Source organism: Meles meles, chromosome 17 (assembly GCF_922984935.1).
Source record: "Meles meles chromosome 17, mMelMel3.1 paternal haplotype, whole genome shotgun sequence".
In the NCBI taxonomy this organism is placed as follows: Eukaryota; Metazoa; Chordata; class Mammalia; order Carnivora; family Mustelidae; genus Meles; species Meles meles.
The window spans coordinates 37,340,528-37,364,903 of record NC_060082.1 but is presented as its reverse complement, the minus strand read 5'-3'; the positions used below and the strand labels follow the sequence as shown (position 1 = coordinate 37,364,903).

At 43.3% G+C, this 24,376-nt stretch overlaps 1 protein-coding gene across 2 annotated transcripts in view; it reads left to right on the top strand.

Annotated features, from left to right (window-relative positions):
- KCNH1 (potassium voltage-gated channel subfamily H member 1) overlaps positions 1-24,376 on the top strand; it is a 388,389-nt gene that overhangs the window by 65,880 nt on the left and 298,133 nt on the right. The window contains exon 6 of one of the 2 annotated variants that reach the window (XM_045983592.1): positions 22,335-22,727. In XM_045983592.1, coding sequence (XP_045839548.1) covers positions 22,335-22,727 — 393 coding nt within the window. Of the gene's footprint in view, positions 1-22,334; positions 22,809-24,376 lie in introns of both variants that reach the window. The other variant, XM_045983593.1, reaches the window with a different exon arrangement.

Below are 24,376 nucleotides of genomic sequence, written 5' to 3'. Positions count from 1 at the left end.
GCCAGTACCATGCTGTCTTGATGATGACAGCTTTGTAATAGAGCTTGAAGTCCGGAATTGTGATGCCACCAACTTTGGCTTTGTTCTTCAATATTCCTTTGGCTATTCGAGGTCTTTTCTGGTTCCATATAAATTTTAGGATTATTTGTTCCATTTCTTTGAAAAAAATGGATGGTATTTTGATAGGGATTGCATTAAATGTGTAGATTGCTTTAGGTAGCATAGACATTTTCACAATATTTATTCTTCCAATCCAGGAGCATGGAACATTTTTCCATTTTTTTGTGTCTTCCTCAATTTCTTTCATGAGTACTTTATAATTTTCTGTGTATAGATTCTTAGTCTCTTTGGTTAGGTTTATTCCTAGGTATCTTATAGTTTTGGGTACAATTGTAAATGGGATTGACTCCTTAATTTCTCTTTCTTCAGTCTTGTTGTTGGTGTACAGAAATGCAACTGATTTCTGTGCATTGATTTTATATCCTGACACTTTACTGAATTCCTGTACAAGTTCTAGCAGTTTTGGAGTGGAGTCTTTTGGGTTTTCCACATATAGTATCATATCATCTGCGAAGAGTGATAGTTTGACTTCTTCTTTACCAATTTGGATGCCTTTAATTTCTTTTTGTTGTCTGATTGCTGAGGCTAGGACTTCTAGTACTATGTTGAATAGCAGTGGTGATAATGGACATCCCTGCCGTGTTCCTGACCTTAACGGAAAAGCTTTCAGTTTATCTCCATTGAGAATGATATTTGCGGTGGGTTTTTCATAGATGGCTTTGATAATATTGAGGTATGTGCCCTCTATCCCCACACTTTGAAGAGTTTTGATCAGGAAGGGATGCTGTACTTTGTCAAATGCTTTTTCAGCATCTATTGAGAGTATCATATGGTTCTTGTTCTTTCTTTTATTAATGTGTTCTATCACATTGATTGATTTGCGGATGTTGAACCAACCCTGCAGCCCTGGAATAAATCCCACTTGATCGTGGTGAATAATCCTTTTAATGTACTGTTGAATCCTATTGGCTAGTATTTTGGCGAGAATTTTTGCATCTGTGTTCATCAAGGATATTGGTCTGTAGTTCTCTTTTTTGGTGGGATCCTTGTCTGGTTTTGGGATCAAGGTGATGCTGGCCTCATAAAATGAGTTTGGAAGTTTTCCTTCCGTTTCTATTTTTTGGAACAGTTTCAAGAGAATAGGAATTAGTTCTTCTTTAAATGTTTGGTAGAATTCCCCTGGGAAGCCGTCTGGCCCTGGGCTTTTGTTTGTTTGGAGATTTTGGATGACTGTTTCAATCTCCTTACTGGTTATGGGCCTGTTCAGGTTTTCTATTTCTTCCTGGTTCAGTTGTGGTAGTTTATATGTCTCTAGGAATGCATCCATTTCTTCCAGATTGTCCAATTTGTTGGCGTAGAGTTGCTCATAGTATGTTCTTATAATTGTCTGTATTTCTTTGGTGTTAGTTGTGATCTCTCCTCTTTCATTCATGATTTTATTGATTTGGGTCCTTTCTCTTTTCTTTTTGATGAGTCTGGCCAGGGGTTTATCAATCTTATTGATTCTTTCAAAGAACCAGCTCCTAGTTTCATTGATTTTTTCTATTGTTTTTTTGGTTTCTATTTCATTGATTTCTGCTCTGATCTTTATGATTTCTCTTCTCCTGCTGGGTTTAGGGTTTCTTTCTTGTTCTTTCTCCAGCTCCTTTACGTGTAGGGTTAGGTTGTGTACTTGAGACCTTTCTTGTTTCTTGAGAAAGGCTTGTACTGCTATATATTTTCCTCTCAGGACTGCCTTTGCTGTGTCCCACAGATTTTGAACTGTTGTGTTTTCATTATCATTTGTTTCCATGAATTTTTTCAATTCTTCTTTAATTTCCTGGTTAACCCATTCATTCTTTAGAAGGATGCTGTTTAGTCTCCATGTATTTGGGTTCTTTCCAGCTTTCCTCTTGTGATTGAGTTCTAGCTTCAGAGCATTGTTGTCTGAAAATATGCAGGGCATAATCCTAATCTTTTGATACCGGCTGAGACCTGATTTGTGACCCAGGATGTGATCTATTCTGGAGAAGGTTCCATGTGCACTAGAGAAGAATGTGTATTCTGTTGCTTTGGGATGAAATGTTCTGAATATATCTGTGATGTCCATCTGGTCCAGTGTGTCATTTAAGGCCTTTATTTCCTTGTTGATCTTTTGCTTGGATGATCTGTCCATTTCAGTGAGGGGAGTGTTAAAATCCCCTACTATTATTGTATTATTATTTTTTTTTTTAAAAGATTTTATTTACTTATTTGACAGATAGAGATCACAAGTAGGGAGAGAAGCAGGCAGACAGAGAGAGAGAGAGGAGGAAGCAGGCTCCCCGCCAAGCAGAGAGCCCGATGCGGGGCTCGATCCCAGGACCCCGGGATCATGACCCGAGCGAAAGGCAGAGGCTTTAACCCACTGAGCCACCCAGGCGCTCCCTGTATTATTATTGATGTGTTTCTTTGATTTTGTTATTAATTGGTTGATATAGTTGGCTGCTCCCACGTTAGGGGCATAGATATTTAAAATTGTTAGATCTTCTTGTTGGACAGACCCTTTGAGTAGGATATAGTGTCCTTCCTCATCTCTTATTATAGTCTTTGGCTTAAAATCTAATTGATCTGCTATAAGGATTGCCACCCCAGCTTTCTTCTGATGCCCATTAGCATGGTAAATTGTTTTCCACCCCCTCACTTTAAATCTGGAGGTGTCTTCGCATCTAAAATGAGTTTCTTGTAGGCAACATACTGATGGGTTTTGTTTTTTTATCCATTCTGATACCCTGTGTCTTTTGATTGGGGCATTTAGCCCATGAACATTCAGGGTAACTATTGAGAGATATGAATTTAGTGCCATTATTAGCCTGTAAGGTGACTGTTACTGTATATTGTCTCTGTACCTTTCTGATCTACTACTTTTAGGCTTTCTCTTTGCTTAGAGGACCCCTTTCAATATTTCCTGTAGAGCTGGTTTGGTGTTTGCAAATTCTTTCAGTTTTTGTTTGTCCTGGAAGCTTTTGATCTCTCCTTCTATTTTCAATGATAGCCTAGCTGGATAGAGTATTCTTGGCTGCATGTTTTTCTCGTTGAGTGCTCTGAATATATCATGCCAGCTCTTTCTGGCCTGCCAGGTCTCTGTGGATAAGTCTGCCGCCAATCTAATATTTTTACCATTGTATGTTACAGACTTCTTTTCTCGGGCTGCTTTCAGGATTTTCTCTTTGTCACTAAGACTTGTCAATTTTACTATTAGGTGACGGGGTGTGGACCTATTCTTGTTGACTTTGAGGGGGGTTCTCTGCATCTCCTGGATTTTGATGCTTGTTCCCTTTGCCATATTAGGGAAATTCTCTCCAATGATTCTCTCCAATAGACCTTCTGCTCCCCTCTCTGTTTCTTCTTCTTCTGGAATCCCAATTATTCTAATGTTGTTTCGTCTTATGGTGTCACTTATCTCTCGAATTCTCCCCTTATGGTCCAGTAGCTGTTTGTCCCTCTTTTGCTCGGCTTCCTTATTCTCTGTCATTTGGTCTTCTATATCACTAATTCTTTCTTCTGCCTCATTTATCCTAGCAGTGAGAGCCTCCATTTTTGATTGCACCTCATTAATAGCTTTTTTGATTTCAACTTGGTTAGATTTTAGTTCTTTAATTTCTCCAGAAAGGGCTTTAATATCTCCAGAGAGGGTTTCTCTAATATCTTCCATGCCTTTTTCGAGCCCAGCTAGAATGTTCAGAATCGTCATTCTGAACTCTTGATCTGACATATTACCCATGTCTGTGTTGATTAGGTCCCTAGCCTTCGGTACTGTCTCTTGTTCTTTTGTTTGTGGTGATTTTTTCCGCCTTGTCATTTTGTCCAGATAAGAGAATATGAAGGAGCAAATAAACTACTAAAAGGGTGCAAAGACCCCGGAAAAATGCGCTGTAACCAAATCAGAAGAGACCCCAAATTGTGGGGGGGAGAAAGGGGATAAAAACAGCTTCTGAAAAAAAAAAAAGAAAAAAAAAAAAAGAAAGAAAAAAATTTTAAAAATAAAACAAATAAAAAATATAAAAAAGAAAGAAAAAATATATATATTTAGATGAACTAGTCAAAAAATGTTAAAAAAGAAAAGGGTAAAAGTTTAAAAAAAATTTAGCAGAAGAAGAAAAAAGAAAAAAGAAAAAAAAATTGAAAAAAGAAAAAAAAAATTGAAGTAGCCGCAAGACTAAAGAATCATGGGGAGAAAGCCATGAGTTCCGTGCTTTGCTTTCTCCTCCTCTGGAATTGCTCTGCTGTCTTAGGAATTGAATCTGCTTTCTCCTTGATAGATGAACTTCGTCCTGGCTGGATATTTTGTTGATCTTCTGGGGGAGGGGCCTGTTGTAGTGACTCTCAAGTGTCTTTGCCCGAGGCGGGATTGCACCGCCCTTACCGGGACCGGACTAAGTAATCGGCTCGGGTTTGCTTTTGGGAGCTTCTGTTCCCTGAACGCTTTCCGTAGAGTTCCGGAGGACGGGAATGAAAATGGCGGCCTCCCAGTCTCCAGCCCGGAGGAGCCGAGAGCCTGGGGCCCCACTCCTCAGTGCGCCCCCAGAGGACAGCACCCAATCACTCCCGTATCCCCAGCCTCTAGCCGCGCTCCGAGCTCACCCAGCCCGCGACCGGTTCAAGGTAACCCCGAGCTGAGAGTTTAGTCCTCGGCTCTGTCTCTCCAGCCGGCTTCTCCGTTCTAATACCTGCGAGCTCTCCGACACTCCGACACCCCCGATCCTTCTGTGACCCTGCGGGGCCTGGGGCCACGCTGGCCCCGCGTGGGCTTCACCCCGGTTTAGCCCCTGGAGCAATGTCCCTCAGTGGAACATACTTTTAAAAGTCCTGATTTTGTGCTCCGTTCCTCCGCCGCTTGCCGGGAGCCGGCCCCTCCCCCCGCGGTCTATCTTCCCGTCGTTTTAGATTCACTTCTCCGCCAGTCCTACCTTTCAGAAAGTGGTTGATTTTCTGTTTCTAGAGTTGCTGTTCTTCTTCTCTTCGCTCTCCCGTTGGATTTGTAGGTGTTTGCAATGTTTAGATAAGCTATCGAGCTGATCTCCTGCTACCTGATGTAGTCTCTGCCTGCTACTTCTCCGCCATCTTGACTCCTCTCACTTACTTATTTATCCAGAAAGCACATGTAGTGTAATTGTGTGTTTTTTAAAAACATAGTTGCACAAATGATATCATACTGTGATATTTTATAACTTGGATTTTACACCCAATATTGATTTTTTAAAGCTTTTTATTTTGAAAGAATTGCAGAATTACTGGAAGTTGCAAAACTAGTACAGAGAGTGTCTGGTACTCTTCACCCACTTCCCACAGTGTAACATTTATATAACTGTCCTACAGGAGCAAAATGAGGAAAGTGACATATGTAGAATAGTGTTAATTAAATTAAAGATTGTAGTTGGGCTTCCCAGTTTTTACACACATTCATTTAAATGTGTGCATGTGTGTGTGTGTGCGTGTGTTTGTGCATGCATGTAAGTGTATTTTTAGTCCTGTAAGAAGCTCCCAGACTATTTGCCAGTTGCAGCTGGTTCTATCATTGTATGTTCCTACCAGTAACATAGGAAACATCCAGTTTCTCTGCATCCTTGCCAGCCTTGGATATTGCCACTCTTTCTTATTTTTACTAATGAGGATGTCGTGATACCTCATCGTGGTCTTCGTTTGCATTTTAGTAAATGGCTCAAGATGCTGAACATCTTTTCAGGGGTTTATTTCCAACTACGGATTTCCTTTGGTGAAAAGCTTATTCATGTCTCTTGCCCATTTTTAAGTTCAGTCCTGCTAACATTTTTTTCTTGTTCATTGCTTTAAACATGTAGACATGCTTTTAAATCTTCTCTCTTAGTGTCTCATTTCCTCTTATGGGGAGCTTCTCTACAACAAGAGAGGTTTTTGGTGGGAGGCCATTGGGTTCTCAGTTGTGGAGGCATCTGGATGTGGTGGTTGAGATCGTCTGTGCCGTATACCATAAACTTTCTCCTGGGTCAGACCAGCTTTTCTGTAAAAGTTTTAGCCCTGAGGTTCCCAACCATGTGGGCAGTGGGAATTCCAATTCCACACTTGTGTACAGCACATGTTTCCCACAGATAACCATTTTGCCACTCCAAGTTCCAGACAGTTGTCCAGTGTCCTTCTAATGTCTCTGGTATATGTGGTAGGTGTCCTCTGTTCTGTGTTTCTCTGCCAGGGCTGCCCTTTGTCACCCCAGTCAGAGTACATGTGTTCCCCTCCTGTACTCCCTGTTCTGGTAACCCCTGCTTCTGAGAAATGCCGGGACTGTTTGTTTTCCACTCCTACTGACTGCTTTGGTTTTGTGTTCCTGCTTTGTTTCTGGTACCTGAGATTTTGAACTTTTCTATTTCTTTTTCAATGTTGAATTTTTATTTTTTTTATTATTTTGTAAAGATTTTATTTATTTATTGAGAGGAAGCAAGGGAGCATGCATGAGCAGAGGAAGGGGCAGGGGGAGATGGAGAGAGAGAATCCTAAGCAGATTCCCTGCTGGGAGTGGAGTCCAACTCAAGACCTGATCTCATGACCCTGAGATCATGGCCTGAGCCAAAATCAAGAGTTGGACGCTTAACTGACTGAGCCAACCAGGTGCCCCTTAAGTGTTTAATGTTAAGTGGCATCTCAACATGTTTGGTGTAACTGGAAGTTTTGTCATAGTAGAGCTTAGTTCACTGTATTGACTGTTGGTTCGCTACATACTTGGGTTCTCGTGAGTAAGATAGGTTCCTGGAAGTGGAGTGAAGGAGACAGAGCATACAAATATTAAAAGTTGGTAGAAAGTGCCAGAGTTCACAGGACAAGGTAATCCCAGTTCGTGCTGCCTGTGCAATCTCATGTGCCAATTTCTTCTCTCACCATCACAGAATCAGAATTGGTGCTAGCAATTGTTTTACTCAATCTAAAGTTTTAACATTTTTTAAAAGATTGTTTTAGTTATTTATTTGACAGACAGAGACACAGCGAGAGAGGGAACACAAGCAAAGGGAGTGGGAAATGGAGAAGCAGAGTTCCTGCCAAGCAGAGAGCCTGATGTGGGGCTTGATCCCAGGACCCTGGGATCATGACCTGAGCTGAAGGCAGACGCTCAACAACTGAGCCAACCAGGTACCCCTAAAATTTTAACATTTTAAAAAAAGATTTTATTTATTTATTTGACAGAGAGAAAGATCACAAGTAGGCAGAGAGGCAGGCAGACATAGAGGTAGGCTCCCTGCTGAGCAGAGAGCCTGATACGGGGCTCCATCCCAGGACCCTGAGATCAGGACCTGAGCCGAAGGCAGAAGCTTTAACCCACTGAGCCACCCAGGCACCCCAAATTTCAACATTCTTTTAAAAAGATTTTATTTATTTATTTGTCAGAGAACAGCATGCACAGAAGCAGGGGGAGGGGCAGAGAGAGAGAGAGAAGCAGACTCCCTGCTGAGCAGGGAGCCCGGTGCAGGGATCTATCCCAGGATCCTCAGATCATGACCTGAGCTGAAGGCAGACTCTTCACTGACTGAGCCACCCAGGGATCCTGAAAGTTTTAACATTTTCATTATTTTTTAAAAATTTTTATTTATTTGACACAGAGAGAGAGATCACAAGTAGGCAGAGAGGCAGACAGAGAGAGAGAGAGAGAGAGAGAAAGGTAAACAGGCTCCCTGCTGAGCAGAGAGAGCCCATTGCTGGCGGGACTTGATCCCAGGACTCCGAGATAATGACCTGAGCTGAAAGCAGAGGCTTAACCCACTGAGCTACTCAGGTGCCCCAACATTTTCATTATTTTTTTAAAGGAGGAGCTCTTGTGTTTTGTGCACTGCACAGAGATTTGATGGGATAAGTATAGAGGATGCCTTTCTTACATGTGTGAGCATGCTGCCCTAGCTGTCCCGGTAGGATGTGCAGGAAGCGTGGGAGGTGGTGCTGAGCCAGCCCCTCCCCAGGCAGAAGGACAGAGATGCAGAAAACTCAGGTCAGCTCACTGCACACATGTATAGCTATGCTTGCTGTCCGCATTTGCAGGGGCTATGCTGAGGGCTGTCTGCTGCCAGGGAAGGACAGAGGTGGGTCCTGGGTCTGGAATGAGTCTGTTTTCCAGTCTCATGGGCCAGAGTCTCCGGTGGAGGCTGCCAGCATGTATGGGAACAAAGGTGTTATCCTTTGTCCTAGAAACAGACTCTGTGTACCTTGAACCTGAGATTTCCTGCTTCATTTTGTTTTGTTTTGTTTTGGGTGTTGACTTCATTTGATTCCTTTAGACTCAAGGAAAAGTGACAACATTCCAGTGGTCCCTTCTTGCTAGATGGTTCTTTCCTGCTTTGCAAAGGAATCTGATTTGAACAACTTTTGCCACAAGTACCTGGGTTTTGGGCTGATTTGCCTCTTGTAAAGAGTCTTTTTAAATACTCAGAACTGTCTGAATGTGGGATAGGTGTGCCTGTAGGTAGTAAGTTTGTCATTAGCAGGGGTGTTTGGAGGACCACTCGATGATCTGCTGAACATGAGCTTGGGAAGGGCAGCTGGATTCATGGCCTTGCCCTTGCCTTCCAGTCCTGAAGGCCAGCCTGTGCCTGGTTGCTCCGTGTGCACTCACTGTCTGTGGGGACTGGCCAGTCCTCTCTTGTCTGAGGACTGGGATCTTGTGATGGGGGGATGATTCTTGGCTATTCTCCTAGGAGGATCATTTTGTGTATGTGTTTATTATATTTTAATAAATTGTTTACTCAAGGCACACATGGGAAAATTCAAATGTTTGGTGATACCAGAGATCAAGCCTATATTTGATTTTGGTAAAAAGTTATAAATAATCAGGTGAAATGAGGGTTGAAGATTTTCTACAACCCTTTTCTTTTCTTTTCTCTTAAGAGACAGGATGATATAGTGAAAAGAGAAGGGGATTTGGAGTCAGACTGACCGGAGTTCTCATCCAAGACTCCACTGCATTCCAGCTGTGTGACTTTCTGAAAGTTACTAAGCCTCACTCATCTTTCCTTATCCTCATGAAATAGGATATGACCTACCCCAAAGGATGTTAATGAGGATTTGCGATGCTTTACGAGTATGATCTTATTTCTCCCTGCTTAAAAATCCTTTAATGTAATCTTGTTGTTTCTTTGGATGAACTTAAAATTTATGTCATGACATAAGACTCAGCTCATCTCCCCAGCTTTATCTGGCGGCTCCCTACTCACTCTGAGCATCAAATTCTTTCTTGCCCTTGGGCCTTGGAACATGCCCTTCCTCTGCCTGCAAGTTCTTGATCCTTCTCTCAGCTGAGCTATTTCCTACTCATTCCTCAAATCTCTGTGTAGACATCACACCTTTCCAACTGTCCCTGCCCCACCCAGGCCAGTTCAGCCTCCTCAGACACTTTACTTTCCTCACCATGTGCATTTTCCATGTTGAGCACTCATGCCCCTGGGAATTGCCTCCTCTGGTAGACGGAAGGTCTGTGAAGTCTCTTAATTATTCCTCATTCCTGCCATTGAACACAATGCTGACACATAGTCAGTGCTTGGTAAAATGTTCATTAAATGAATGCAGGAGGAAGGAAGCAAGAACCTCACTTAGTAGGTCCTCACTAGGTCTTGATTCCCTTTCACATTAACCCTTTCCTCCTGTCATGACAGCTCTCTGCCTTGGTGATGGCTTGTAGGATACTACTTGTTGCTGGTTTGGTAATGATGGCGACGCTTTTGTAACTCCGTCTGATCACTTCTTCTCAACACTTGGATTTAAAAAAATATAGTTGAAGATTTCAAAGTAAGAAGTTAAAAGAATTTCTCAGGAAATTAAGAAGAAACTGAGATCATGACCCTATTACATTTCAGTATGGGCTTATGAAGGTGTCATGTGGGTTGGTACTCAAGTGTGACATGAAGTATACGGGTTCATACTTTTAATTGCTCCTCACTGCCTTTATCTCTTCCATTAAAGAACAAGTCCATCATGGGGGTGCCTCGGTGGCTCAGTGGGTTAAACCTCTGCCTTCAGCTTAGGTCATGGTCTCAGGGTCCTGGGATCAAGCCCCACATCTGGCTCTCCGCTCAGCAAGGAGTCTGCTTTCCCCCCCTCGCTCTCTGCTTGCCTCTCTGCCTACTTGTGATCTCTCTCTCTCTGTGTCAAATAAATAAATAAAATCTTTAAAAAAAAAAAAAAGAATAAGTGCACCATGGAGAAAGTTCTAAAAATAGCACCTTCCTCGTTTACAGGGAAGGGTGTTTATGACAAGAATTAAGCAATGGTTTAGCTCGGGTTGTCTGAAACCCCAAATCAGGCTTTATTTAGTGGCTGGAGCTTCATTCTCAACCTTGTTAATATCCTCCTCTCCCTTTTCCTTTGAATGGGCTTTTTCTGGCTGAGACTGAGTTTGTTCTCAGTCTGTAGTCATAAAAACCAAAGTAGGTTTCTCAACAGAAACAGGAGATACACTAAGTAAGAGGGAGGGGTCGTCTGGAGTAAGGGGTTCAGAGAAGCAAGGTTTCTCATTGTCCATAGGTGGAGGATGTCTGAGGCAGTCATGGTGGATGATGGGATGGTGGTGTTTGCAGGGTGCTCCCGGCCATGTCCTGAGATGATCGGTGAGGCCAGTTTGGTGGGTGAAGTGTTGAGTACCTTGGGGCAGCTCTCAAAGTGGAAGTCCCCTGTGTTTGACTCTGGGTCCTTGTGCTGATATCATTCTGGGAGATGACAGCTGGTACTCCCCATTAGATGGCAACCTTGAGACTGCTGCCTCCTCTGACCCTTGTTAGGAGCCATCCTGGTCATGGTAGATTAGCCTGGTCTCCAGCTTCCTAGGAAGGCTGTAGAATCTGCCCATGGTCTTGTCCATTGCTACTCCTGTGTTGAAGCCCACATCCTGCCTCTTCTGGAGTTCTATGGTCCTTCTTGCTGGCCTTCCTGAGCTTCTGGGCCTGCCTCTTCTGGTCCTTCTGCCACACAGATGCCTGAGTACCTTTGTACACAGCGATTGATTATGAACGTCCCTTCCTTAAAATGCTTACCTCTACTTAAGGGGCACATCAAGGCTTGTCCTACCCTTCTATTATATTTAGGGTCATTTTCCAATTTTGTCTTCTATAGACCCCCCCAACCCTAAGACACAAAACAACAATGAAAAGCAAACCACTCCTAGGCCCGAGTCACAACAGCCTCCTCCCACACCGAACTCTTACTTTGCCTCCTTCGCACGTCCAAGGCTTGGGTACACTCTGTGCTGAAAACACCCTGCCTGAGCTTTGTCTGTGGCCTGTCCTTCAAGGGAAGTCTTTTTTTTTTTTTTTTTCAAAGATTTAAAAAAAAATTTTATTTATCAGAGAGAGAGAACACAAGTAGGCAGAGAGGCAGGGAGAAGCAGGCTCTCTGCTGAGCAAGGAGCCCAGTGTGAGACTCGATCCCAGCACCCTGGGATCATGACCTGAGCCAATGGCAGCCGCTTAACTGACTGAGCCACCCATGTGCCCCTCAAGGGAAATCTTGACAATCACCTCATATCTAAGCCTTTCCTGACTCCCTAAGTTTGTTCATTGTCTCTTTTTCTCTGCTCCTGCAGTACTTTTATCCGTGCATCTCTTCCCACTTTTCTATTATGTGTTAGTAGTTTGCTTACTCATGTCTCTTCCATTATAAACTATGGAATCCTTGGAACCTCGTGGGTCCTTTTCAGTGTCCGAGTGTCCATGTTTGCTTTTATAAGTGTCCACAGAATTAATGGGGTCTGTGAGGCCATTTTATTTTGTCTTTTTTTTTTTTAACCCCCCCAAATAAATGTACATTATCAGTCTTCCTTTCTTCCCAGGCCATTCAGTTCTGTCATTGTTGGTCCCTGACCAAGACCTTTACACAAGTAGGATGTACTCCATGAGCTGATTGCTGGAGCCTTCCTGATTATCATCCAGAATCTTCTGAGTGGGAGATGTTTGCAAATAATCTATCCAATAAGGGGTTAATATTCAAAATATATATAAAAAATTATATAAGTCAACATTAAAAAACTCTCCAAGTAATCTTATTAAAAATGAGCAGAGGACCTGACATTTTTCCGAAGCACCCGTTACAGATGGCCAACAGATACCTGAAAAGATTCTGAAACAACCTTTTCTTTATTTGCACAAAACCACTCATGTTTGGATACTATTTAACGATTTACAAGAAAAATGTATAGATTTGTATATATAGGTACACACCTATCTACATTTGTATTTTTATTTGACCTTCACAGGAACTATCTGGTATAAGTGCTATTAGCTTCATTTTCCAGTTGAGGAAGCTGAGGCACGGGGACCTGATGTTGCCTGAGGTTCATCAGCTGTGGAGCCGAGATTGACAACATCAGGCGGAGCTTCTGCCCCGTTCTGCCTGCCATAGCTGTATCTTGATTGACTTTCTGTGTTTTCAGTTCCCCCTCCCTAATGATTTCCCCGGCCATCCATTTGTTTTCTGACGTGTCCTCCCTCCCTGTCTTGTACACATTTTTACATTTGCACAAGCACTTCGGGTTCACATTTTGACTGTGTTTGAATGTTGTCTGATGTACGGTTAGTTCATCCCTTCCAAATCTGCTTTGGAGAGCAGTGCCTGCCTTTGTGTAAGTTGGTCCAGGATACTACTATGGCTCAGTATAATGTCTTAGTTCAGACTTGTGCTGTCCAGTATGGTAACAGCTGGCCGCATGTGGCTCTTGAGCAATGGGGATGTGATTCATCTGAATGGAAGGGTGCAGTAAGCTACGTTACACATGCTGGGTTTCAAACTTAGTATGAAAAAAGGAATGTGAACTATCTCACTAATAACTTTCTGTATTGCTTATATCTTGAAGTTATCCTATTTAGGTATATTGGGTTAAAAGATTAAAATTAATTGGACCTGTTTCCTTTTACTTCTTTTTATGTGGCTACTAGAAAGTTTAAATTGCACATTAGAGCACATTGTGGCTCACGTGCGCTTTGCATCCAGTTTGGGCTGTGGGCTCTTGAATCAGATTTGGGTTTGACTCTCAGGTCCACTCCATTAGCTTTGTGGATTTGGGCACTTAGCATCCCCGAAATCATTTCTCTTATTTGTAAAATAAAAACCAACATCTACCTTACACGGTTGTTGTAAGGATTAAATTGTATTTTTCATGTAAAGTGCTCAACCCAGAACATTGGATAAGAACAGAGGGGTTACAAATACGGATCTTGGCGTTAAACTTGACAAGGTTAGCAATGTTGGCTGCACCACTTAAAACTTTTTCTGGCTTGGACAAGTTATTTGAAGTGCCCAAGCCTAGTTTCTTCAGTGTAAAATAGGGATGATAATAGTATGCACCTCATACGATTAGGAGTATTAAATACGTTCATCTATGTAAAGGGCTTACTAGCTCAGGGTAAGGAATATAGGTAACACTCAATAAATGATAACCAATACTGTAATATCTAGGGAAGGGTATCTGCTAGAAGCTCATGCTATTTAGTGGTATATGTAGACTTTGGTTTTTGTTTTTATTTCTTTATGACTGTACATGTAATTAGAATAAGGTCTTAAGATAAAACATTTTCTGTTGTCTTTATCATGGTTATGGTAGTGTTCTAAGAACATTCTTGATATTATATTTTTGTCAAGAATTATATTATTATTTAGGTCTTCTTTTATAGCCTCTTCTTTGATTTTCTTCATTCAGCTGGTCATTCATGTATTCAGGTGGTTTTTGTTAAGCATTTACTGTGTGCCAGGAGCTGTGCTAAGGACTGAGTATGTGGGAGTGAGAAGACAACCTCCCTGCCCTCGTGGCACTTACAGTCCAGTGGGACAGCCATCTGCAAACAAGTAAATAGATAAAGTATTACTATGATTCCTGATAAATGCTAGAAAAGGAACAAATCTGGTGATGTGATAGAAACGAATAGAGGAAGGGTAGTGGTGGGTGGGGGTCGTTTCAGATCAAGTGATGAGGGAAGACCTCTCTGAGAAGATGGCACTCACACCAAGACTCAGAGCTTGGGAAGGACCCATCCATGCTGGGGAGGAACGTTGTGAGCTGCTCCAAGGTGGGAAAAACACTTCCATGTTTTGCAGAAAGGCAGTGGGGTGGAGTGGTGAGGTAAAGGGCTTAGGTGAGGTTGAAAAGATAGACAGGGACTCATATGTCACAGCACAAATGTAGATCTTGTTTGAAGTTCAGTGTCATGAGCTGGAGGGTTTTGGTTGGAGAGGCAACATGATTTAATACAAGTTGCTGTATGGCAGATGACTTTGAGGAGGGCCAGCTTGGAAGTAGGGAGAGGTTGGGAAGCTATCTCCGTGCTGCAGTGGTAGGGGATGGGACATTGAGTGGACTTGTAGAAGTAAGCTGGAGAATAGTGAATGGATCCTGAGTTATATGTTTTTGGTGGTAGAAGCAACAGAACTCCCCGATGGGTTAGTTCCGAAGGGTTTCCTGAAGGGAGATCTGAGCTGTACCCCTCTGTGGTACCCCAACAGGAGGGAGTGGCAAGGAGAGTGTTTCAAGAAGGAAGATATGTAAAAACCTGTAGAAAGCTGCCAAGAGAGTGAGTTAGATCAGGAGACCCCACTGGATTTGGCAACACTGAGATCTTGGTGACCTTGGGAAAGCGATTTCATTAGCTAGAAGAGGTTGTAGTCAGATTGGAGTATGTGGGGTGTGATGGCAGGGGAGGAAGGTGGAGACACTGTGTTTACTACTTTTTCAAAAAGTCTGGCTATACAGGGGAACAGCAGAAGGAGCCTAGCAAGAAAGGAGAGTTGGGTGATGTACAACGATGCTGCCGGAGTGATCCTGTGTCTGAGGAGAGCTTTGATGGCATGAAAAGAGAAGGAATCATGGCAGAGGGTGTGTGTAAAGCACTTGCGGTAGGGAAGAGGAGTGAGGTTCAGAGCACATGGGAGGAACTGGCCTTTGACAGGAGTTGGGCACTTTTTCTATTGAAACCAGAAGGAGGTAGGTGGGTAAGGGTAAAGGCCCATTTGTAGACATTGACCATTGGAAGACGCAGGAACCTTTCTCTGGTTCTCTTTTTTTCCTTGCAGGGGAAACCATGGACTAAGTGGGAGGTGTAATGGAGAGCAGCACTTAAATACTTAGAGTGAGATGCTCTTATCTCTGATCTACTTAAGCAGAAATCACTTGCATGGGGACTGTCTCTTGACATAGAAGCGCTTCCAAGTAAGGTAGTTTGGTTCCGTTTCTTTCTTACTCTAGCTAGGTGAGGCTTTGTGATGAGGGCAGTGATTTCTGGGAGACAGGCTCTGCCACTGTGGCTGGTTTGGGACTTTAATTGGGAAGGCCTGGAGAAGGTCCACACTGGGAGTTGCTGCCTTGACTGGAAGTTGGCTTCATAAGACCGCAGGGTGTCTTGCTGCCATCATGCAGAGGTTTTAGGGGAAAAGTAGTAGTTTTTCAAGAGTCACGCAGTAGAAGAAAAGCATTGAATTAGGAAACTGGGCTCAGGCTTAAGGTCCTGTTTGGTTATCTGCAATATGACGGTGAGCGAGCCATTTACGTTGTGAGCTTACATTCTCAATTTGTAAAATAAGAAAAATACTGTTCTCCTTAGTCTCCTGAGGTTGTGTGAGATGTGATGACACATGGCACTGTGCTGTGAAAGGTATTTCAGGCTGTACAAATAGATTAGTGAAAACACTTGAAGGCTTGGGGCTGGCAGCCCGGCTTGTGCTCCCAGCTGTCTGCTTACTCAGGCCTGGTATGACTCAGGCTGAGTCACTTGGCCTCTCTGAGCCTCTGTTTTCCCATCTGTAGAACTCTCTCACAGGGTGATTATGGGGATTCAAAAATACAATAGAGGGCTTTGGAAGTAAAAGCGCTGGAGAAATGTGACAATCAGACTGATGTCCCTATTCTTCATCTGGAGGGGGAAGCCCTATCTCTATTTTTCCCCCAGAATCAGTCTTCAAGATGAGCATTCTTTGGCATCGTTCATAATGGCCTGCAATGAGCACTTCCTGTGCAGAGCCTGGCACCAGTTGTTGTAGGGGGAGAGACAGGGAGAGGGTAAACTAGTAGCATTATACCTGGTGAAGTTGTATCTGCATTTGGGGGGCTCCCGGTCTGACTGGGCATGTAGGACAGACACAAGCCCATCTTAGAAGTGCATTTTGGAAGGGCTGCCAGCTCTCTACCTTTGGAAGCTTCCACTGTACAAGACTTATCAAATGGAAGAAACGCACGTCACACTGACAAGTGCAGAAAAGAGGTAGGGGAGGAAACTGGCTGCTGTGGCCCCGGGGACCACTATATCAGGTCATTGTGTCCCATGTCTGGTGAAGCTGTTTCTCTGCAAAGCTTTTGAGGTGTCATCGTATATCTCATATAAGGCAGGCTCCTTATGGCTGGACACAAGTTTGGCATCCTGTCTCTTTTGACTCTGTGCCCTAAGACTTCCCCGCCTTTGGAGGGCACTGACCCCTTTCCAGATAATGATATTCTGAATGACTCTGAGAAAGCTTTCTCTCCTGAGGATGACAGTCATGGAGCTCATCACAGTGGTGTCCAGGTTTGAATCTGTTTCCACACATACTTCTGAGAAGGAAGGTAGGTCAGTCTCACAGGAATCTTTGGGATCAACACACATAATTAGTCATTGTCATTGTACTCTATACTCTGTGTATCTGTACACTGTACTCTGAAAAGACTATTGGCGTTGGATAGTTAAGTGGATGCAAAATAGTCTTTTGATCAAGGAATTTTTCTTCAGAATATTGATTATCTGTAATGAGGAACTCCACGGATATTTCTGCCTTTCATTTTCTATAGATAATTGCTGAAGAGTTAATGTGAGAATGGAATATATAGGATCTCAAGTCAGACTACAAACACTTGGCCCAAGAAGACTTTTAAAAATTTATTCATTAGAGAGATAGAGAACAAGCAGGAAGGAGGGGCAGATGGAGAGGGAGAAGCAGATCCTCCCCCATTGAGCAGGGAAGCCCAACATGGGGCTTGATCCCAGGACCCTGAGATCGTGACCTGAGCCAAAGGCAGAGGCTTTAACCCACAATTTAACTGGGGAGCCGCCCAGGCACCCCCTTTTGTAGCCTTTAACATAAAGATTTGGAAAGACAATGTATCACATTTATCCTAATCAAATGTCCTAGCATCCAAGTCTACTCCCAGGATGCAGTTACCCTGTAGTTTCAGTATAAAAAGCTGCATCTCAGAGATAGGAAGAGAGAAATGGAATACAAGTCTCCAGCAGCCCTCTCTGGCTAGCTGCGCACCTCTGCCAATTCCCTTTGAACAGCTCATATGGGAATAGCAGTGGGGAGTGGGGGCATGGGACTGGGTGAGTGTTTTGGGGAAACACTTTTTTGGGGGAAATACAAAGTTTTGGGGAAATATGAAGACACCGTTGACTCAGGCCTCATTCAAGCAGAGCTTAATAGTGTCCTGGAAGGCATGGGAATCCACTTAGAAACAATTATGGATTATAGTAAACTGTCATAGGAACAGCCATTTTTCTCAAAAAAGGCATTTTGTCCTAAGCCTTGCTACCGAGACTCATGGAGCTCCAGGCAACTTTGGTGTGTGGTCAGCAGGTGGCTGCTTGCTTGCAGATTCTTTTGAGTTCCGGCTGAAGCATCTTATCACCCTGACTGTATTTTGCAGGCATACAATAAACCCCTAAGTAACTCGCCTCCCTTTCCCCTGCCTTTCCCTTAGCTGAATGCCCATGACCCCTTCCTTATAAGGCTTATCATTCATGTCTATTCATTGACTTTTATTTTATTTTTTAAAAAGATTTTATTTATTCATTTGACAGAGAGAGAGAGAGCGTAAGAAGGGGGAACGGGAGAGAGAGAAACAGGCTCTCCACTGAGCAGGGAGCCCGACTCAGGGCTCAATCCCCAGACTCTGGGATCATGACCCAACCCGAAGGAGATACTCAACTGACTGAGCCACCCAGGCATTGACTTTTTAAAAATTAAACTTCTTTTTTTGAGATAACTATAGATTCACATGGAAGAAATAACACAGAGAGATCCCATGGATTCTACTCAGTTTCCCTGGATGGTAGCTTCCTGCAAAACCGTAGTACAATATTCCAGCCAAGCTACTGACATTGGTATGGTTAGGGTACAGACTGTTCCATTATGTCCTGTCATCTTTTTATAGCCACACCCACTTCCTTCCAGCCCTCATCCCTTCCTTAAGCCCTTGATAACCATTGATTTGTTTTCAAGTCTTACCATTTTGTCATCTCAAGGATGTTGTATGAACAGACTCACGCATTATCTCTGGGAACTTTTGATTCAGTCTCTGCAGATTCACTGAGCTTGCCGCCTGTCTCACTAGTCTGTACACGTTTATTGGTGTGGATGTACCGCAGTATGTTTAAACATCTACCTGTTGAAGTACATCTGGCTTATTTCCAGTTTTTGGCTTTTGTAAATAAAGCTCTGTCAACATTCATGTACAGGTTTTTATGTGAATGTAAGTTTTCATTTTTCTGGGTTAAATGCCCGGGAGCGTAACTGCTGGGTCCATTGGTAGTTGCATACTTGGTTGTCGAAGTGCAAAACTTTCCTGGAGTGGCTGTACCATTTTATATTTCTGCTAACAATATATGAGTGCTCTAGTTTATCTGCATTATCCTGAGTATGTGGTACTTTTTAAGTTTTTAAATTTATTTTATTTTTAATTTTTTTAATTATGTTCAGTTAGCTACTGTATAGTACTTGGTATTGTCACTACACTGTCTTGTAGCCATTCTGATAGGTGTGTGGTCATATCTCATTGTCCTTTTGATGTGTATTTCCCTAATGACCAATGATATTGCATTTCCCTAATGACCAATGATAGTGTCTTTTCACAGGCTTATGGGTCATCTGTATATGGTCTTGGGCGAAATGTCCCTTCATGCCTTTTCCTCATTTTCTGATTGGATTGTTTGTTTGTTTGTTCAATTGTTGAGTTTGGAGATAATATATTGTGAATTATGTATTCTAGATACTATTTCTTTGTGGGATATGTGGTTTGCCAATATCTTCTCCAAGTCACAGTCTGTCCCTTCATTCTCCTAATAGAGTATTCTGCTCCTGATGGGTGGAAGTGTTCTATAAATGTCAGCTAAATCCTGTTGGTTGATGATGTTGTTGGGCACTGCTGTATCCCTAATTTTCCGTCTGGTCGTTCCAGCACAGGTTGGGAGAGGACAGTGTGGGTTTGTCTGCTTCTCCTTCAGTTCTATCAGTTTTTGCTTTGCGTGTATTTAGAATTCTCTGGTGTATACACATCAGGGTTTCTAGATCTTGGTGAACAGACCCTTCCATCGTGATGTAAGATGCCTTTCTGTCTCTGTTGTTCAGCCCGGGTAATTTCTACTGTTTCCTCTGTCCCCTCCATTCTGCTGTTGAACCTATCCACTGAAATGCTTAAATTGGTTATTGTATTTTTGGTTCTAAAATTCACATTTGGTTCATCTTTATATCTTCTCTTCCTTTGCTGAGACTTTCTACTTCTTGGCTATTTATGAGACTCTCTATTTTTTTTCCCCATTTGTTTCAAGCGTATCCATGATTGCCTGTTCAAGCATTTTTAGGACGGCTGTTTAAAAATCTTCATCAAATATTTCTGGCATCTCTGTCAATTTGGGTTGGTATCTATTAACTTTTTCATTCATTTGAGATTTTCCTGTTTCTTGGTATAACGAGTGATTTTTGTAGAAACTTGGGCATTTTGGATATTAAGTCATAAGACTCTGGATCCTCTTAAAACCTTTTGTTTTAGGTGCCTTTCTTTGACCTGGGTACGGCAGAGGAAGGGGTAGACATCCCCTCATTCCTCCACATTAGGGTAGAAGTCCAGGTTTTTAACTTAGCCTCTACTGATACCTGAGGGGTGTCCCTTGTTATCTGTGGGTGAGCATGAGAGCTCCAGTGGCCTGGTGAGATTACATGGATCCCTCCCTGTCTTGTGGGCAGACATGGCTTCATTACTTCAGGGTGGGCAAGGAAGTCCAGACTCCCCATTTGGCCCCTTCCAGCACTACTGCTGTAGGGAGGAGGAGAAAGAAAAGGAGGTTGGGTGCTTCACTGCAGCATTGAGATGGGAGAAATCCAGCTTCCTAGTATCCTTTGGTGGCATGAGTGGCAATCGGGGTCAAGGTTTTTACTGTGCTGCTTAGCTGTGGTTGTGTGGTTCTTACCTACAAGTTTTTTGTCTTTTGAGGATTTCCCTTTCCCAATCCCTTTCCCTTTCCCAGTCCCTTTGCTACAGAGTGGGTTTTTGTTGACACTCTTTTGGTCTGCACCCATGAGTCATTCCAGGTCCCTGGCTTCTTCAACTCTAAGTCTGGGAATGTCTGAGGCACAAAGAACACCCAGAGAACTCCTCACTGTTATTCCTAGGCCGTGTGCTCTTTTCCTTCCACATTTCAGAGTCTTAAGTTTGTGTTATATGTAATGTCCAATGCATTTAGTTGCACTTAGAGGAGGAATAGAGAAAAGTGTGTCTACTTTGATCTTTCTGGAAGTGGAAGTCCCATTCAGTTCAGTTTTATTGACTTTATTATTTTTAAGTCAGTTCCTTTTCCTGCCTTGAGATCTCAGGGCCCAAGCTTCTTTAATCACACTTGTATAGATTTCTTTTCATGGGGAGAGAAATTAAAATCCCAAGCCTAGGAGAGCTCTGTGCATTGGTGGGAGGGGTTGGAAGCAGTTCCCACATTCGAAGATGCACATTGGGAGCTCTGTGGATTTCTAGCTTGCTTTAACTCAGCTTTTAAGGCCTGGGGCCAACCCCAGAGGAAACAGGGATGTTCCGATTGTTCACTAAGGGATTTTTATATCCTCCAGAGGGAAACATAAGTTCCTAGGACACAAGAGGAAGTTTCACCCAGAGATTTATAAGAACCTGTAAGTGGCCCAGAGGAGCAGCTCGGGGTTGGGAGTGAGGGTCCATTCCAGCTTGGCCTGGCTTCTGAAAGTGTGGCTTTTTGCTTTTGACTCCTGAGGGTGAAACCCATCTGTGATACTTTCCTGGAGCCAAGCCTCTCTGGGCTTCATCCTTCATGAGTCGGCTTCCTTAAAACCCTATTCCTTTGGGAAGTGTAACCTCAACATATAACAGTCTGTGTTTCTAATCCAGCTAGACCTAGTTGGGGATCTGGTTCTGTCTTTTGTTAGCTGACCGTGACGTTCAGTCATCCACTTAAAAACCATCCTGTGGTGCCGACTCTGGGCCAACCACCATGCCAGGTTTGGGGATAAAGGAGTGGGTACCTTTCATTGCTCCCTTTGCTTTACCTTCTAGCCATGAGCAAGTCATCAACTGGTTTTACTTCAAAACTATATCAAAAAATTGGACTACTTTTCCCTATCCCCTCATTTCCTTCCCAGGCTGTTAGAATAAGTTCCTTGATTCTGTCCTTCTGTCTAATTCTTTGCCTCAATTCATTATCTACACAGCACCCAGGGTAATCTTTTAAAAACATGTAACAGATTAACATTCTTTTGTTAACTTCCTCCAATTACACTCAGACATATTGAGGATGAAGTCCAGCCCCTCCTCAGGGCCCACTGGGTCCTGCATGTTCTAGTTTCCACGTCTCCTCTGATCTCATCTTGTATCCCTTTCCTCCCATCCGGTGGGCTTCAGTCATGCCAGACTTTTCCCTCTGCCTGAGAACACTGAGCTTGTCTTACCCTTGACTTATTATGCTCGTTATGCTCTCTGCCTCAGATAATTTTCTATTCAAGTTTGAATGGCTTGTTTCTGGTTGTTATTCATTCAGGTTTCAGTTCAAATGCTGTCCCATCCCTGCTCCTCCTGTCACATTCTATCCCATCACCGGGTCCTCACCCTTGCCTCTTAGTTAGCACTTACCACAACTGGAAATTATCGGGATTTGTCTACTGGACTGATCTCCACGAGAGCAAGCATCATGCTCTTTCCTTCATTGCTGTCCATCCAATGTCTCCAACAGTTCCTGGCACTGAACAGTAAATGTTTGTTGAATAAAGTTGCTTAATCCTCTGGGGCCTAAGTTTCTCTCTTGTCACATGGAATAATAATTGGCTAACAGTACAAGGTCGTAGTTTGAATTAAGTGACATAATACATGTAGGAGAAGTACTTAGTACAGTGCTTGGCTCACAATAAGTCAAATAAGAGTTTGTCATTGTTTCCTTATGATTATTTATATTACAATGTTCTTTTCCTTTCTCACATACTCCTGGAGTGTCATGGGCATTCCTGTTGCTGACTGGTTGGACACTTGCAGTAACATCCTAACTGGGTTCTCTCTTGACCGTGTTTTTCTACAGGTTCTGCAGCTGGGCTCAGACATCCTTCCCCAGTACAAGCAGGAGGCCCCAAAGACGCCCCCGCACATCATCCTACATTACTGTGTTTTTAAGACTACGTGGGATTGGATCATCTTGATTTTAACCTTCTACACAGCCATCCTGGTCCCTTACAATGTCTCCTTTAAAACCAGGCAGAACAATGTGGCCTGGCTGGTTGTGGATAGCATTGTGGATGTCATCTTTTTGGTGGACATTGTGCTGAATTTTCATACTACCTTTGTGGGACCAGCTGGGGAAGTGATCTCTGACCCCAAACTCATCCGCATGAACTACCTGAAGACGTGGTTTGTGATTGACCTTCTGTCCTGTTTGCCATATGATGTCATCAACGCTTTTGAGAACGTGGATGAGGTTAGTGCCTTTATGGGTGATCCAGGGAAGATTGGTTTTGCTGATCAGATTCCACCACTCCTGGAGGGGAGAGAGAGTCAGGTACATGCCTCAAATCTTAGACCTTGTTGTCATGTCTTGAAAGCTGAATAAATGTGGGTGGTCAACAGAAGAGTCATTATGTGGGTGGGAACTGGCATGGCTGATGTCTGAAACAGAGGGAGCATGCTTGATGGATAGTCTCGCCTGCTGTTTTTGTCCTTTGGAAGATTGGAGGCTCTGCATGTCTGTGAATGGATGTGGAAGGGATCAGAGGCTTCCCTCTTATTTCATGTGGAGTGCAAGCCACTGGCTTGGGGTGGTGGGGCTGCAGAAGCAGGCATGCGTCGCCACTGCATTGGAGAAACTTCCACTTGGTATGCAACTGCTGAATGTCTACCTATTGATTATTCTAATTATGGGGATTTTTCTCTCCTCTGCTGCTGACCTTTGGCTGTTTCATAACTCATTAACTCCTGCCAACAGGGATGCTGTTTTTCCCCCAAGTTTGCTTGCTATTTTTTTTTTTTTTTTAATGTTGGAAAAAGTTGTTTCTTTGCTAAAATGAGTCTTGGCAGTTACCAGTGGTCCATAGTGTCCCATGTGTAAATTTGCTGAAGTAGTCAGGCTACGGTCAACTCCAGCCCTGTGACCAGGACGTGTTAGTATAGGACGTGTTGCTGGATGATGATGCTTTGGATTGTTAGTCCTGCAGGCAGTGGAAGGAATGAAAAGGAGACAAATGCTCTGTACATGTGTTGGAATTAGGACATGCTCAAGCAGTTGGTGAATGGGTGCCTGTGTCATGTTGCATAGGAAGGGACCACTGGGCTGGTTCAGGTGATTGTCTCCTTTGAAAAGGTGAGGACATCAAGTCATCACAAAGGAAAATGTCAGATTCTTTTTTTTTTTTTTTTTAAAGATTTTATTTATTTATTTGACAGAAAGATCACAAGTAGGCAGAGAGGCAGGCAGAGAGAGAGGAGGAAGCAGGCTCCCTGCTGAGCAGAGAGCCCAATGCGGGGCTCCATCCCAGGACCCTGAGATCATGACCTGAGCCGAAGACAGAGGCTTAACCCACTGAGCCACCCAGGCGCCCCAAAATGTCAGATTCTTATTCAGCTTCAGTGTTCTATGGGTGTTGTCGTTCCTTTTTCCTACTGCCTGGTTGATTCTCCAACTGGATGAAGATAAGGTAGTTTGTCTGGTAAATCTTCAGCCTCGTAGAGCAGTGGACCCTCACTGCCTCAGAAGTATTAGTCTGGCTGGAGTGTTAACTGGGTGGGTAATTCAGGAAGCTACCTGGAAGTTGCGTTGAAGCAAGATTCATTTTCAGGCCTAGAGGGTTAGTGGGAACTAGCCTTGAGATAATTGGAAGGAACAGCCAGCTCCCTGCCAAGACAAGGCCTGGCCAGTGACTCCGACTTGCTGCTGACAATGATGCCTCCCAGCCTTCAGATCAGTATCAGTAGTGGAGGTAGACTCCAGCCCCTTCCTGGGTGAGAACCCAGGTACCTACCACTTCCCTCTCCAGGGAAGGGGAGCTGATGTTCAGATGCTCTAAACTCAGAACAACTCATGCTTTTATCTGTGTGCTGTGTTTTAATATACTAGGAAATCTCAGGGACTAA